The sequence below is a fragment of the Zonotrichia albicollis genome, chromosome 4 (assembly GCF_047830755.1).
Source record: "Zonotrichia albicollis isolate bZonAlb1 chromosome 4, bZonAlb1.hap1, whole genome shotgun sequence".
NCBI classification, from domain to species: domain Eukaryota; kingdom Metazoa; phylum Chordata; class Aves; order Passeriformes; family Passerellidae; genus Zonotrichia; species Zonotrichia albicollis.
Window position 1 is genome coordinate 1,301,515 of NC_133822.1, and position 16,357 is coordinate 1,317,871.

Consider the following 16,357-nt stretch of genomic DNA (forward strand, 5'->3'; position numbering starts at 1 on the left):
TGCCCCTGATCCCTGCAGTGCCCAAGGCCAGGCTGGAGCAGCCTGGGATGGTGGGCTTGGAATGGGATGGGCTTGAAGGGCCCTTCCCACCCAAACCATTCTGGCATTTGGGACACTCAGAATCCATCCCCAGGGGTTTTGATGGAAGTTGGGGATGGCAAAGGGAAGGGAGACCCTTCCTGGAGTGCTGAGATTGCCAGTGAAGCCCCCAGAGCCCAAAATCCCTTCCTGGAGAGGAGTTGGGGTGGGGATGGATCCAATGCCAGGCTGGGAGAGCTGGGAATGGAGGGAATTCCCTGGAGAGGGAGCCTGGGCTGGGATTTTGGGAAGGGATTCCCAGAGCAGCTGGGGCTGCCCCTGATCCCTGCAGATTTTGGCTTGCAGGGCCTCCTGCCCCATCCCCATCCGTGGTGGGGAGGGACAGTGCTGCACCACGGGCAGGGCTGGGGATGGCACTGCTGCTTCCACCTGTGCTGTGCCCAGGCAATTCATTCCCTGGGGTTCTCCTGGGCAGGCAGAGAGGGGCTCCCTGATCCCCTGGTCCCCCATGGCTGGTGGGTGACAGCAGGACACAGCTCCTGCCACCATCACGGTGCCCTGCTGGCTGCGGGCTGGGCTGGCTCAGGCCGCCCTGTCCTGAAAATGGGGATGGAAGGAGGCTGCTGTGACCCGAGGGCACTTTGTGAGCCGTAATGGCTGTCGGGGGTGCGGGGTGCAATCTGATCCAAATGGGAAGCTGGCTGAAATCCCAGCAAGCTGTCGCTGCTGCGGGAGGCATCTTAGGAAATGAGCTGGGCTCCGGGAGCTCCCTCCCCACCCCGGGGATGCAGAAATGCCCTGCCTGCACCCTCAGGCTGCTCCCTGCAATGAGGTTTGCTGGCTCTTCATTTTCCCAGCTCGTGGCCTTTTGTTTTGCACCGAAGTTTCCTCCCTGCGGGGCCGCTTGTGGTTTGTGTGCTCCCTCTCTCGCTGCTCCTCTCTGGAATGCGCCTTCCCCGCTTCCTGCATGGGCTTCTCCAAACTCCTCTTGGCTTTCTCTGCCTTGAAAAGCGCTCAGCCCCTCTTTCCTGAGAGCCTCAGCTGCTTCCTCAGCAGGCTCTGCCCTCCCAGGTTCCTCCCTTGCTTTTTTCTGAGCACACCCAGAGGTTCTCTCGGTGCCCGGGTTTATCCTCCTCGGTGGATCTCCGGAGCAGGCTCTGGTTTTAAAGGCTGAAAGCACAGCCCCATCTGTCTGATGCCTCTGGGGCATAGTAAAGAGCCTGTCCTGCAGCCCCTGTGAGCAGAAAGGTTTTCCTTGTGCACCAGCCCTGCCCTGGCAGAGAGAGGAACATGGGAGGTTTTATTGAATTTTCCCAAGGGGCTGCACTCAACTTTCAGATTTCTGCTTTCCCAAGTGAAAATCTTTCCTCTTCCTTGATGTTCAGCCCTTAGATTTGGGATTGAGGAGGAGATTTCCTGCTCTGGGATTGACTGGGCTGTTATTTGAGGCATCAGCAGGTTGCACAGGAGCCTGAGGAGGTCCAGCTCTGTGTGGTGTTCACAGGCATCCCAGGCTGAGCGAAGGGATGAGGATCTGACTCCATGTTTCACAAGGCTGATTTATTATTTTATGATAGATATTACATTAAACTATACTAAAAGAATAGAAGAAAGGATTTCACCAGAAGTTTAGCTAAGAATAGAATAGGAAAGAATGATAACAGGGGCAGGACCTTGTGCTCGGACTCTCTGAGCCAGCTGACTGTGATTGGCCATTAATTAAAAACAACCACCTGAGCCCAATCACAGATGCACCTGTTGCATCCCACAGCAGCAGATAATCAATGTTCACATTTTGTTCCTGAGGCCTCTCAGCTTCTCAGGAGGAAAGCTCCTAGAGAAAGGATTTTTCCATAAAAGATATCTGCGACACAGCTGCACCTTGGTGTCCCTTGCCTGGTGACCATTGGGTGGCTTTGTCCCAAACACTGGTGGGCACCCAAGGAGGAGAAGGCAAATCCGTCACCATGAGGACTCTTCCAGCTTCCAGCACTTTGCTTGGAGCCTGGGCAAGCAGTGGCTGAGCCCTGGGCCGTCCCTGCTGTGATTTGCAGCCCAGCTGAGCAGAGGGGAGGAGGCAGAGCCACCTTCCCTGGCCCTGTGAGCACGGGGAGCGCCCTTCCCACAGCCTGGCATCCCTTTGGGGCATGTGGCTGTCCCTGCAGGGCCCTGTCTCTCTCTCCCAGTGACCTTCTCAGCTCGTGGAGACAGCTTGGCTTTGCTGCAAAGCAGCTCATGTGACAGCAGTAATCCTCAGAGGGTGCACAGCTGTGCAGGAAGATTCCAGGGAATCGCCCTATTTTCCCTGCTCCTCACACTCTGCGAGAGGCTGCACCAGCCCAGCCCCACTGGATGGCCCTGGAGCCATCCCTGAAAAGCCAGGGCAGGAGCCCTCACTGCCAGGATTCCTCCTGGAGCTGCACAACAGGTTCCAAGGATTTTAAGAAAGCCATTTCTCCCCCAGTGCTTTCCTCTGAATATTTTCCAGAACCACGAGTGGCATTTTTAAGCCTGAATTTGACTTCTGCCTCCCACCCTCCGTATTTTTTTGGCATAATTTATTCCCTCACAGTTACACAAATTCTCCTCTCTGGGTAACATTGCCTGGTGGCTCATGTGGACCTTTTGCTCAATGGACTTTTTGCCCCCTGCCCATGGGGAGTTCAGTTGTGCCCTGGAGAAGATACAGACTGAGGGAGCACCAGCTTGGGATTGGTTTGAAATTAATCATGGGTTTATTATCCCATCCCCAGCTTACAGACTGTAGCAAACTTCCTTTCCCTGTGGCTTTGCCCCCTCGTTGTTCAGATCCCTGAACTTCCCCATCTCTGTTTTCCCCATGATTTTCACCTTGAACCTCCCAGGGGAATTTCAGTGAGCGCGTGCTGGTGCTGACAAGTCCCAGGAGCTGATGACAGCTAAAGCAGGTGGTTTCAGCCTGAGACCCAGGTTCCTGCACCTCACAGGCAGCAATTCCCCTCAGTTCCCTGCAGGAATGAGGTGCCTGGGATCAGGTGGGCAGCAGTTCCTTTGTGGCCGTGGAATCCCTGGGTTTCTGGAGCAGAAACCACCAGCAGGGTGTTTGTGGCTGCAGCAAATTGTCCACCAGTGGCCTGAGACAATCCCTTATTCCATGTAAGCCAGAGCCCAGCCCTCGGGAGGGACCATCTGTTCCTGTGGCCTGGGGCAGAGCTGAGCAGAGCCCTGCAGTGAAAGGCTCTCTGCAATTCCCCTGAGCCGCCTGATCTCTTCCCTTCCACCCCTTCCCACGGGGGAAACAACCAAAAACCCCAAAGCTTTGTACTGCCAGGCATTAGGGGAGCTCTAATTGGTGTGTAAAGTGGGACTGCTGCCTTTAAGTGGTGGCCATGGAGCTAATGGAAGTGGAATTTTATTGCTGGCATCCATGGGGGATGCTCAGCTCCTTTGAAGTGGCAGGGATCAGCAGCCAGGGGGGTTTCTGCTCACTCAGAGCCAGCAGTGAGTTTGGTCCCTGTTATTTCCCATTGCCCTGACCCAAGGATGAGTTATGATGTCTTTCTCGGAGGTTTCTGGTGCGTTCTCTCAAAAAAAAAACCCAGTTTGAGTTGCACTTCCAAATAGGAATTGCATAATAAGAGATTTGAAGTCCAGCTTGGACTCAGCCAGGTTTTAGGGTTTCTGGGTGCTTGCTGCTGTTGGAGATGTGCTTCCTCACCTGTGGGCCTCCCATCTCAGCCAGAGCTGTGGGGATTTGGGCCTGAATCATCCCAGCAAGCTAAAAAAAAAAAAATTCTCCAGCCACCACCACCACCACAGCTCTCTCATTTTCCAACCTGTTCTGTCTGCCTGGGAAGGACAGGACAGGCTCTTGCACTGCTTGATTCCCCTCACAGATTTTGTCCATGTGCCACAATCTCCACTTTGCACATCCAGGGTGAGACCCACAGGGACAAAACAGCTGGAAATCTCCTTTTTGGGAAAACAAACTCACCCCTCTCCCTGCACCCATCGTTGCTTTCTCTTGGTGTGCAAAGGACACTTCCAACCCCCAGGCCTGCATGGTTGGAGCACAAAAGTTCTGTGCCTTCAGTCGCCAGGCCAGAGCCCAAAGTTTGTGTTTTTAGCACCAGATGTGCAGAGTTTGAAAGGGAGGAATCTGCCAGAGGCAGCAGCATTCCAAGGATAAATGCTCTCAGGAGAGTGAGGTGGGAGCCCATCGCACCCCGGGCAGCGGGGGACGGTGGGCTACAGGAAAGGAGGAATGTGGACTGTAAAAACTTGCTCTTTACATGAAAAGTTCCACATCTGAGCCGTGTTTCCACTGTGATTTATTGCTTACCTCGCTGAGGATGGGCCAGGTCCATCCTGCCTGGGGGAAACTGTGCCAAATGTGTCCCTTGTCCTGTGAAGGGCTGTGGACACCAAAGCCCAGGAGGGGATGTGCTGTTTGCAGCAGGGATGCTTTTCTAGCTGGATTTGGAGGTTGTACTTTGAGGAAAAGGGGAAAAAAAGGAGCCTTCAGGTGCATTTGCAGCCCCTTTTCCCCTGAGGAAAAAAGCCAGACTTACCTCCTGGTATCTGGGCAGGACCTAGCGCGAGGTGCGGCTCCAGCAGATCACCACAGCTGCAGCTTTCCATAGCAAGGTAAAGCTTTAAATGCCTTCCCAAGGAATTGTCCTCCTCCAAAGGCTCTCCTGGGGGGCTCCAGCCACCTCTGTTGGGTTAGGAGCACAGAATTCCCTGGCACAGAGGCACTGATGGGGCAGGGGGGGAGAACCGAGGCGTCAGGTTGGCCATGAATGTGCACCCTGTTGTGGCAGGGAAGGCTCCTGGGGAGCAAATCTGCAAAAAATGCTGGGAAAATGGCTTTTAGATGGAGCCAGGGCCTATCTGGTTACAGCTTGCCTTTCTGCCAGCACAATGGCTGCTTTATGTCTCCATGTGCTCAGCGCTCTCTAGGATGTGCCCGCGTCCGTCCGTGCTCGCTCGTGTCCATCGGTCCTGCCGAAACCTGCCGGGCACCCCGAGCCTTAAATTCACATGGGTTCATCCCAGGCCCCAAGGAGGGCCTGGAGTCCATGAACTTCCCAGCCTCGTGCTCCTGGGACGTGTGGGAATTCCACTTTGGCAGCCATTTGTCTCTCACGGTGGGAATTGTGGAGAGCTTTGTTGGAGGCGGCCCGAGCTCCTCCGTGATGGATTTCACTGCAGACTTTCCTCAGTGGCCTCTCTGGGCCAATTCAACATCTAAATATTGGTAAAATACCTGGCAGTGTCTTGTTCTCACCTCCCACTTTACCTCCCACTTGCACACTCCATGTTCTGTATGGAATTAGAAATATTTCAGTTGCTCTGCCTGATATTGGGGTGCTACCAATGTGGGGGCACTGAATTTTTGCACTCACCCAGTAAACCAAAGGATGAATTTCCTGTGAATACATTAATGACCCCACTAAATCCCCCTCTCCAGCTGAAGTATCTCCCCTTTTACACTTGCATTTCATTGTCAGGCATGCTAGCAGCAGACTATTCATGTTGCAAGTGGAACATGGCAGAGGGTTCGTCAGGTGAGTGGATTTTTGTGGTGGTAGTTTGGAATGCTGGGATTTAGCTGGTTTTACACTTGGACCCTTAGGTCCCTCTGGGTGTTTCTGGGGGTTAGAGGGGCTCTGTCTGTCTGGTTTTTGTGTCTGAACACCATTTGGGGTTGAAATGCCTTTGGGATGTGGTGATTTCACTCAGGTAATAAAATGGTTTTGTAATTTTAGGTGCCATGCTTCACACAGTAGCCATTAATAAAAACCTGTGGAAAATACAGGACACTAAAAGCTGTTTATAAAAGCAGGATAAGAATCCATCTCTTCCTCTGGGAGAGCGCCATGGATGTTAAAAGCAAAGTATTTTTGGCAAAATCTACCAGGGATCCCTTTGAGGTGCTTGTTCAGAATCTCATTCATGGTTTAACACCTGATTTTCCTGGGGAGAGGAACAGAATGATTTATCCTGAGGTGTTTCCTCTCCCCAATTCCCGAGAAGCTGGGCACAGATAACCCCTGTCTGCCCCTGTCCTGTACCAACACCCAGCAGTTCATGGGGGAAGCAGAGCCCAGCTGGAGCAGACCTTTGGGGTTTGGACTTTCTCTATTTTTATCTGTGTTTCGTGTCGAGATGATTGACCACGAGAGACTCCTAATCTTCTCAGGTGTGTCCACGCCAAAGCCAGCTCATCAGGGAGGCTTAGACAGGTTATTCTCTAAGCTTCCAGCCCTGGAGCCCAGGAAAAAGCCTTCCTTCCCACAGGTGGACACATTCCCTGGGTTTGTCACCTCCTCTAAGTGACAAATCGACTGCAGGTCTAGGTGAGGACTGAGCTTGAGCAGGGACAGCTCAGTTCTGCCCCAGGGGCTGCTCTCCAGCTCTGAACTCACCCCATGAAGGGGAGAGGAGGCCTCAGGTAAGGCAAAGTAAAAAGTGTGGAGCTAATCCACCCCCAGGACACCAAACTGCTGTGCTGCTGTTCCCAAGCACCTTTTTCTCGGGAGTTTTTCCATGAAAAAAAAAGGGGAAAGCTGGGATTTCAGCTTGTTTCCCATGTTAAACATCACTGCAGGTTTTTTTCCTCCTGGGACTGTCCTTGCTGCAGAGACAGAGGTCCATGGCACTGGTGTCACCAGTGAAGGACACGTTTGTCACAGTTCCTGCAGACTGAGGGTCTTTGCTGTGCCAGGGAAGAGTCTGGGCATCAGTTTGGCTCACTGGGATTTGATTTCCCTCTTTCCATGGAAGTGCAGAGGCTCCAGAGGAGATAATTCCTGTAAATCAGGAGTTCCAGCCCTGTGGGTTTTTTCTCAAAGTGCTGCGACTTAAAAGAAGTCCAGAAACTCGCTAAACATCCAAAACAAACCCCAAAAACTCAAAGCCCCCACAAAAGATCTGGAAGAAATAAGGGAGATTAATGCAAAGATGTTTCAGATCTTGGCTGGGCCATGCCCTTCCCTCCTCACAGGGAGGAAGAAACCAGGAATGTCCCAAAGATGCTGGTGCTCCCAGCCAGGGCAGGGAGGTTGGTTCCTGACCAAGATTTGGAGGTAAACCCCAAGTTTGGATGTTTGGATTTGATTTATAACAACACCTTGTTGCAGAATACCAGCATTGTGCTGAAGCTGAGTGGGTGGGAGGAAGATTGAGTTTGGTGTAAATGTGGTGTTGCCTCCTGGCCTGCCCCGTTCCCATGGCGTGGGGCAGGAGCTCCCAGATCAATTTGTTCTTTATTGGGGTTTTGACCAGAGTAGCTGCTGTAAAGACAGGTAATGGAGGATCTTGGATGAGGACCACAGCTTCTTGCAGATAATTTGGTGCAGAAACCTTCACGTTGTGACCTGGCTGGCACACAGGTTCTGCAGGGAAGACCTGTCACTTGTGAGCCTGGAAAGTTCTCTCAGAGCTTGCATCACTGCCTGGGGGTTTTGTGGTTTGTCAGAGTCACAGAACCCAGACCAGCCTGGGTTGGAAGGGACCAAAGATCATTCTCCTGTTCCAGCCACGTCTCCCATCATCCCAGGCTGCCCCAAGCCCTGTCCAGGCTGGCCTTGGACACCTCCAGAGATGGGGCACTGAGCATTTCTGATGGGAAAAAATCCTTCAGTTGTCATCCCGAGAGATGTCAGTCAATCACTGATGCTCTTACAGCTGGAGTGGTAAAAGATGGAGGCTGAGCTTTCATTCATCTTATCTTAAACCAAGTGTCCGTGTTGAGAGATGTCTGTGCTGCTCTGCCCCTGCTGAGTGTGGTGGGGTTCCTGAAATCCTTCATTCCTGAGGCTGCCTTTGGGTGAAGTCCCTTCCATGGTGTCGTGTCAGCACCTCCTGCCTCAAGGGACACGTTTGGTTTGGCATTCAGGGTTTGTCAGGGTAACACCTGACTTGGAGGGCTCTCCTTTCAAGCTGCTGTGGCTGGACCTGGTCAGAAATGGGTTTATCTCCCTGGAAATACACCCTGGTGCCCACTGATTGTCCCCCTCCTCCACCTCCTGAAGGCCTCTCAGTCAGTTCCCCAGAAGGGAGGTGCTCAACAGGATATTTTATTGAAATCTTCACAAACCAAGCTCCCAGTCAGAGGAAACATCAAATAAAAATCAGTTGTGGGGCATTTTAACGTTTGTGCTGAGCAGTGTTGGCAGTGACACTCCAGGTGGTGGCCAGAAGTGGTGAGGACAGCAATGGGTTTTGCTCCACGATTCTGTAGAACCATCCCCTTCCCTGAGCCAGCCTCAGTCTCCCTTCTCTAAAACACCTCCAGTGATGGAGACTCTGCTCCAGAGCTTCACCAGCCTTATTTCAGCTGCCATCTGGGATTTTTCCACCTCCTAAGTGCAGGTTTCCATGCTGCACCTCAAGCTCATGTCTTAATGAGGGAAAAACAATCAGAAAAGATGATTATTCCTACTTACCTGCATCAGCCTTGATGTTTTACACCTGGGAATGCAGACCAAAGCATGCCCTTTCATTGTGCTGCCTACTAAAGGCAATAATTTCATTTTTTGGAGGTCTTCTGGCTTGATTTCGGGGGTTTTTTTGTGTATTAAAATCTGCTCATTCTGAATCATTGACAAGAATTCTTCCATCACACCTTCAGAAGTCACCTTGGCTCTGCAGGGAGCTGGTGATGAGGTGGTGTCTGCTGCCCTGCCGTGCATTCCTGAGCCCAGGAATCTCAGCTGGATTCCTCAGCCCTGCCTCCGGAGCAGGGGAAGGAGCAGGTGCAGGAGCATCTGCCACCATCAGCAGGATGGTTTCCCCCAGTGCTGATGGGAACAAACTCCTCTGGAGGAGGAGCTGGACATCAACAGCCAAGAAAGTCCAGTGGAAAACTCCCCTTTTTGAGCCTTTTCTGTTTGGTGCTGAAACAGGGGCTGAGGGACTGCTGAGGTTGCTCACTCCTGACCCTGCAGCGCTCACAGCTTGCAGCATTTGTGCCTTTGGTGCCCAGGAAACCAGAGCACAGAGAGTCAGCCTTGGCCTCTGGAGCCAAGGATCCCAATGGCAGCAGCAGTCGAGGCTCTGGGTTTTCATCGGGGTTTTCATCGGGGTTTTCATCTGGTTTTCATCAGGGTTTTCATCTGGGCTTTCATCTGGGTTTTCATCATTTTGCCTTGCTCCAAACCAAATGTCCTGTGCTCTCTGAGGGGCTCCAAGGTGATGGCTCAAGTCCTTGTGCATTTTCCATTTTGTGCCATAGATGAACTGCCAAGAGCAATAGTTCTGTGCTGCTTCATGACCCCAGAGTTGTCTCCCCACTCCTCCTCCATCCCAGCATTGTCCTTGGGACATCTCAACCTGCAGAGCCATCAACTCCCCTCAGGGGACATCTCCACTCTTGGGCTCTTCCCTCAAGTGCTGAGCAGTTCCCACCATCCCCAGGTGCCTGGAGCTGGCTCCTCACCCCTGCTGAGGACAGGAGGGGCTTTTTGGGGGCTCCATGGTGGGGAAGCAAAGGCACAGCCTGGCTGCCTCTCCCTGGGAGCCCGTGGGCACGGTCTGTGCTGCTCTGTGTGTGCTCCGTGCCCTCTGCTGCTGTCCCTGCCAGGCAGGAGTTCCAGTGGGCTCCCATCCCCTGCCTGCCCCGTTCCTCACAGCCCCGCTCCACTTTCTGTGCACAAATATATTTCCTAAATATTCAAGAAGTTGGTTTGGGGCTGGTTGGGTTTGGGTTTTTTTTTTTTTTGTCTAATGGATTTCCTGTTTTTAATACAATTGAAAGGGTCTGAAATCCATGCTTTAGATTAACATATGCCAGCTAGATTAGGGCTAATCAGGGCGCAGGTCTGAGCAGATGCAGCGCGGGGCCAATCCCAGACCTGATTACAGCATCTCAGTGCTCTAATCGTCTCTCTCCCAAGGGCGATCAGCCCTGCTCTAATGCACAGCAGACTTTGCAGCCCTCTCTGCTCTGGTTTGTCACCACCCCTGGCAGGAAGGGCCACCACGTCATCCTCTGAGGCGATTTGCGCTAATCCCGCGCGGAGCAGAGCGGGATCCATCCGCGCCCGCCGCCTCTCACCCAGACTTCCCGGAGCTCCCAGAGCTGCCCAGGCTGGGCCAAGCCCTGGCTGAACCAACTCACCCTTCCCAAACACCGCCCAGGCCTCTCCAGTGCCCGGTTTTGGCACGTTTGGGCAGCTCGAGCATCGTGTGCTGTGTGTCCCACAGGGTGGTGGTGGTGGCTCTGCTCCCTGGGCTGTCCGTGCTTGATCTCCTCTGGGTTTACAACCCATCACCCAAAGGGCTTAGTTGGCTTGTTGGTCTGGAGCGGGGATTTGAGGTGCATGCCAGGCCAGAGCTCCAGCTCCTGCCTAAACTGGGATGTGCTGTGTTCCCCCAGGGGTCTGCCCGGAGATTTCCTTCAGCAGGGCTGAGCCTGAGCTCTGCTTGCTCATTTCTGCTCTTCCTGAAATTCCCACTGACCAGAGGGAGCTGGGAGCCTCCTCCTGCCTCTGTGCCCCTGTGGGAGCTGGTGCTGAGCGGCCAAGCAGGGAAGCAGCTCCTTGGCTGGGCTGGGACCCCTCAGGTTGGGGGATCAGGAACATTCCCAGCCCCAGACCCCGAGGGAGGGCGGAGGCAGCGCCGGGGTCACCCACCTGGTCAGCACGATTAACTCCTAAGCTTTCCTGTCTGCACACAGAGTTATCCAAGGACACAGAGCTGCCTCTGTTACCAAACCGGTGCCCTTGGCGGGGCAGGGCTCTGTTCCTGCTCCTCAGCCCAAAGGGATTGTGCTGCTTTTTCAGGAAAGCCTCGCTGCCCATCCATCCGTCCCGTGCTGCTGCTGCTGCTGCTGCTGGAAGCATTTGCTCACCTCAAAAAAATGGTTTTTCCCCCAGCAGAGCTGTGGGTAGTTTCTGAAATGTCTAAATGATCTCGCTTGTCCAAATGCCCCTTGGCCAAGCCAGAGGTGGAGGTGGGCACAGGGATAACACCAGAATGGAATGATGGAGTTTCTCCTGCCAGCCTGCAGGATTTGCCATCCCCCTGGCCTGCCCAGCTCTGTTGAGGGCTCTTTGCTGTTTTTTGCACCTCTTTCCACCATTCACATCACAGTGACCCTCAGGGGCCTCGTTGTTTTGTTGTCACCTTGGTTGGTGTTTCCTGGCTCACCAGGACTCACCTTTGGCACTGCGGCGTTTTCCTGCCAGCCCGAAGCTTTGCCAGCTCCATCCTCAGCCTGGAGGCCTCTGATCCATTCCTGCAGCCTTGGGAAAAGCTGCTCCTACTTTGCTGGACCCATCCGTGGTTGGGGAAGGGCTGGGAAAGGGGGATTGCTTTCCTGTCTGTGTTCTGTGTGTCACACACACGCTGTGAGGGCCTGGGGCAGTGCCAGGGCTTGCTGCCCTTTCCCTGTGAGGGCAGAAGGGCCTGGCTGGGGTGGGGAGGGAGCAGGAGGAAGGGAATTGTGTTGGAGAGGGTTGTAATGGGGTTCATGGATGCACAGCAATGGGATCCTCTCACGTGTCACCGGTGGGGTGACCTGCAGAGTTACAGGGGATGGGAGAAGCCAAATTTATCCCTTCCTCAGCCCCACCGTTCCCAATTCTGGGCATATCAAGTGGAAAACCCGTGGGGAGTGTGTTCCTCACCATGGGGGATCCCTGGTGGGCTGTGGGGTGGGTGGGAGCAGTCCCTGCTCCAGGAAAGCTCGGCCTGATGGGTTTGGCTGAGCAGCTCCCTCTGTACCACCCCAAACGTGGCTGGGCTGGGTTCCTCCTCCAGAAATGATGTTATTTCTTTGCTCCTCGTCCTTATTCCCTCCCTGGAGCTGCACAGCCCCGGGGTGTGGGCCCCAAGGTGCTGCCACCCATCTCAGCCCCATCCCATCCCTGTTCCATCCCGCTGGCTCCAGGGAGGGCAGATCCACCCAGCCTGGGCACAGCTGGGGGCACTTCCTCAAGTTCTAAAGTCCTAAAGTTCCTTCCTGATTGCTGCTTTTCATGGACAGAGTCATGGCATGGTTTGGGCTGGAAGGAACTTTAAAGATCATCCAGTTCCAACCCAAACCATGGCAGAGACACCTTCAAATATCCCAGGGTGCTCCAAACCCCGTCCAGCCTTGGGCACTGCAGGGATCAGGGGCAGCCCCAGCTGCTCTGGCAATGCCAGCCCAGGCAGGAATTGCTCATTGCCAAGATGCCACCCATGGCTGCCCTCTGGCAGTGGGAGCCATTCCCTGGGTGCTGTCCCTGCAGGCCTTGTCCCCAGTCCCTCTGCAGCTCTCCTGGAGCCCCTGCAGGCCCTGCCCTGTGCTGGCAGCTCTGCCTGGATCCCTCCCTGCTCCAGGGAACATTCCCAGCTCTCCCTGGATCCCTCCCTGCTCCAGGGAACATTCCCAGCTCTCCTGGATCCCTCCCTGCTCCAGGGAACATTCCCAGCTCTCCTGGATCCCTCCCTGCTCCAGGGGAACATTCCCAGCTCTCTCAGATCCCTCCCTGCTCCAGGGGAACATTCCCAGCTCTCTCAGATCCCTCCCTGCTCCAGGGAACATTCCCAGCTCTCTCAGATCCCTCCCTGCTCCAGGGAACATTCCCAGCTCTCTCAGATCCCTCCCTGCTCCAGGGGAACATTCCCAGCTCTCCCTGGATCCCTCCCTGCTCCAGGGAACATTCCCAGCTCTCCTGGATCCCTCCCTGCTCCAGGGAACATTCCCAGCTCTCCCTGGATCCCTCCCTGCTCCAGGGAACATTCCCAGCTCTCCTGGATCCCTCCCTGCTCCAGGGAACATTCCCAGCTCTCCCTGGATCCCTCCCTGCTCCAGGGAACATTCCCAGCTCTCCCTGGATCCCTCCCTGCTCCAGGGAACATTCCCAGCCTGGCTCCAGCCCTGGAGCAGCTCTGGGGCCTCCTCTGGGCTCACCCCATCAGCTCCAGGCGCTCTCAGGGCTGAGAACCCCGCTCTAGGTGGGAGAGCTCCAAGGAGCCTCCCAGAGCAGCCCCCTGGGCACCTCCCGTGGCTCTGTCCCCACACCATGGGCACCTCCCATGGCTCTGTCCCCACACCATGGGCACCTCCCGCAGCTCTGTCCCCACACCATGGGCACCTCCCATGGCTCTGTGCCCACACCATGGGCACCTCCCATGGCTCTGTCCCCTCACCGTGGGCACCTCCCATGGCTCTGTCCCCACACCATGGGCACCTCCCATGGCTCTGTGCCCCCTCCTGACCGCCGGTGTCCGTTTGTCCGCAGGGCTGGTGCAGATCCCGGTGAGCATGTACCAGACGGTGGTGACCAGCCTGGCGCAGGGGAACGGCCCGGTGCAGGTGGCCATGGCGCCGGTGACCACGCGCATCGCCGACACGGCCGTCACCATGGACGGCCAGGCCGTGGAGGTGGTGACCCTGGACCAGTGACCCCGGAGCAGCCCCCGGCCCTGCCCAGCCTCCTCCTCTGCAGAATTTTTACGCCTCTCCAGAGATGCAATCAGGTGGCATTTTGAGTCTCTCGGCTTTGGAAGCAAAACTTTTTTTTTTAAATTTTATTTTTAATTTTTTTTCCTCTTTTTTTTTTTTTTTTTAAATCGAGAAAACTAGGAAAAAAAAAAAACCACAAAAAAAACAACCAAATCCTGGCAGAGGATGTGTGTAAAGTGCATTTTTCTAGCGCCACTCTGCTCTCGGAGGAAGCCAAATTGTGACGGGACTTTGATTCTGAGGAGGTTGGAAAGAAAAGGAAAATCAAAATAAAGCGACCCTTGGTGCCCCGTTTTCCCCCACGTGGGATCGAGCAGGAGGAGGCTGGGGGGCAGCACGGACACCCTCGGCCAGCACCGACCTCGACAGCAAATTAGGTATCAAAGATTTTAATATGGACTTTTATATTCCGAAAAACCCACCCTGGATACACAAACAAAACAGAAAAAAAAAAAAAAACAACAAAAAAACCCAACAAACCACAAAAGGAAAAAAACAACAAAAAAAAAAAAGCTTGGGGAAAAAAAAAATAAAAAAAAAAGACTCCTGGGAAGGAAGAAAAAAAAAAATTAAAAAAAATGAAATGCATGTGTGACTGCAGGGGGGTGGATGAGACCTCCCTTGGGATGGATGATGCTCTTCCAGGAGCCTGTGCAGGATCCGCGCCCGCTGGGCTCCCTTGGTGCACACTGGAGACCCGTTCCTACTTCTCTGCTCTCGTACCTGCCATTTTACATCCTCGGGGTTGTTTTTTTTTTTTTTTTCCTTTATTATTATTATTATTGTTGATGTTGTTGTTATTGTTATTATTATTTCGTGGCTCTAGACTGGAGCGGAAGCGCCTCTCAAGGGGCTCTGGCTGTGTCCCCCCCTTTTCTCCCACCACATTCCCGGGATTTCCCTCCGAAGGAGCCGCCTGGGGCTCGCCCCATTCCCAGCCCCTCCTCTGCCCTGCAGATCCCACAGGAAAAGCTTTGCCTGAGGGGGATGCGAGCGAGACCCTTCCCTTTGGGGGCCCCTCTGCCTCTCCCAGCACGGTTTCAACCCCAAAATCCTTCCCAGGAGGGTTCCAAAAGCCTTTGGGGTGGGCTGGGGGTGTTTTTGGGGGGCAGATTTTACTCAGCATCCCCAATGGGCCAAACCCTGGTGCCCAACCAAGCCCCTTCCCCCCCCCCTGCAAGCACTTCCCGTGGGATTTCATTTTTGGGGTTATTTTGGGGGGTTTTTTATTCTCATTTCCACGTGGCCGTTCAAGTTCTCCACGCCTCGCTCTGCCTTCGAGGGAGTTTTCAGATTCTTGTATTTACTTGTTTTATATGGGGGAAAAAAAAAACAAAAACCCACAAAAAACAAACCTATCCAATGTTCTTTGTATACAGTTCTTGGGTCCTTTTTCCGAGGGGAGGGAGATCTTTCCATAGAGACAGTCCTGGTTCTCCAATCCATGACGTTTTTTGGGTTTGGTTCTTTTTCTAATGATTATTTTTTTATCGTCGTTGTGAAGATGTCGGTGGCTTTCCAAGTCAGTGTTTCTTTGGCGATGAAATGAGGTTCTTTTAGTCCTCCCACCCCCCCCAAAAATAAAAAGACAAAAACCAGGCAAATAGCAGAGCATGGACCCCCCCCTTGTTTTCCCAGTGTCTATTATTGCCTCATTCAATAAATTGTTACAAATGTGTCTACCCGGGTGTCCAACTCTCCTGTTTTGGGGGGACTTTGGGGAATATTTGGGAATATTTGCCATCCCTCCCTTCCTGGTGGGTTTTGGGCTTTGGCCCCTCCCGTGTTGGGGCTGGGGAGGAGAAGCTGAGCATCACCTCATGGTGATGGTTTTGGGCTTTAATCCTCTTTTTGGTGCAATTTATCTCATTTTCATCTTCCAGCATCAACCTTGGGGCTGCTGGAGCATCCCCCCGTGCTGAGCTGCCTTTTGGGGTGAATTCCCCCATTTCCAGCCCCGTCTCACCCCCAGGGCCGATGGTTTTTTGGGATGCAAACCCAAGGAGGAGGCAGGAAACGCAGGGATGGGTTTCAGCAGCTTTATTGAAGGATGGTTCTGGATCCAGGGAATCCTGCAGGGCTCCTGGGTGGGAGGAAGAGCAGGAGGAGCTGGAAGGACAAAGAGAGGGAGGGAAGGAGCAGCGGGGCTGCTTCCCTGGGGATGCTGCCAGCAATTCCCAGGAGCTGGCGCGGATCCCGGGCACGTGGAAGGTGCTGGGAGGGTGACCTGGGGCTTTGGGGACCTCTGGGGACCCCAGGACATGCCATGGCCCCAAGGGTGCAGCAGCAGGGCCGGGGGAGGCGGCTCGGGCTGGCAGACGCTGCTGGGAGGGTTTAATCTTCATTAATCGGCCTTAATCAGCAGCAGGGCCCCTGCTGGGGCAGCTCTGCAGCCCCCAGCCCAAACTGGGAGAGACTGGTGGGGCTGGAGCCTGCACCAGTAACCTCAACCCCCAAAGTGGGAGAGACTGGGGGGGCTGGAGCCTGCACCAGTAACCTCAACCCCCAAACTGGGAGAGACTGGGGGGGATGGCCCTGCACCAGTAACCTCCATCCTGTACTGGGAGAGACTGGTGGGGCTGCACCAGTAACCTCCATCCCATACTGGGGTTGCACCCTGCACCAGTAACCCCAACCCCAAACTGGGAGAGACTGGGGGGGATGGCCCTGCACCAGTAACCTCCATCCCGTACTGGAACAGACTGGGGGCCCTGCACCCATTCCCTGCCCCCTGGCATTGGGGGGGTCTTTGTGTGGATTTTCTGCCTCTACCCCCCCATCCCACAACTGCTGTGCCCAGGGAGGGCCCTGAATTGCAAAATGTGGCCCCAAATTGGAGGATTTTACCCCAAAAATGCAGGTGGACGCTCAGGATGA

The 16,357-nt window shown here is 54.3% G+C and overlaps 1 protein-coding gene across 1 annotated transcript in view; it reads left to right on the forward strand.

Annotated features, from left to right (window-relative positions):
- Nucleotides 1–14,875, forward strand: part of NRF1 (nuclear respiratory factor 1) — a 53,019-nt gene extending 38,144 nt beyond the window's left edge. The window contains exon 11 of the mRNA XM_074540334.1: nucleotides 13,257–14,875. Within this exon, the coding sequence (XP_074396435.1) occupies nucleotides 13,257–13,420 (164 nt within the window). The 3' untranslated portion in view covers nucleotides 13,421–14,875. The remainder of the gene's footprint in view (nucleotides 1–13,256) is intronic.
- Nucleotides 14,876–16,357: the final 1,482 nt, after the last annotated feature.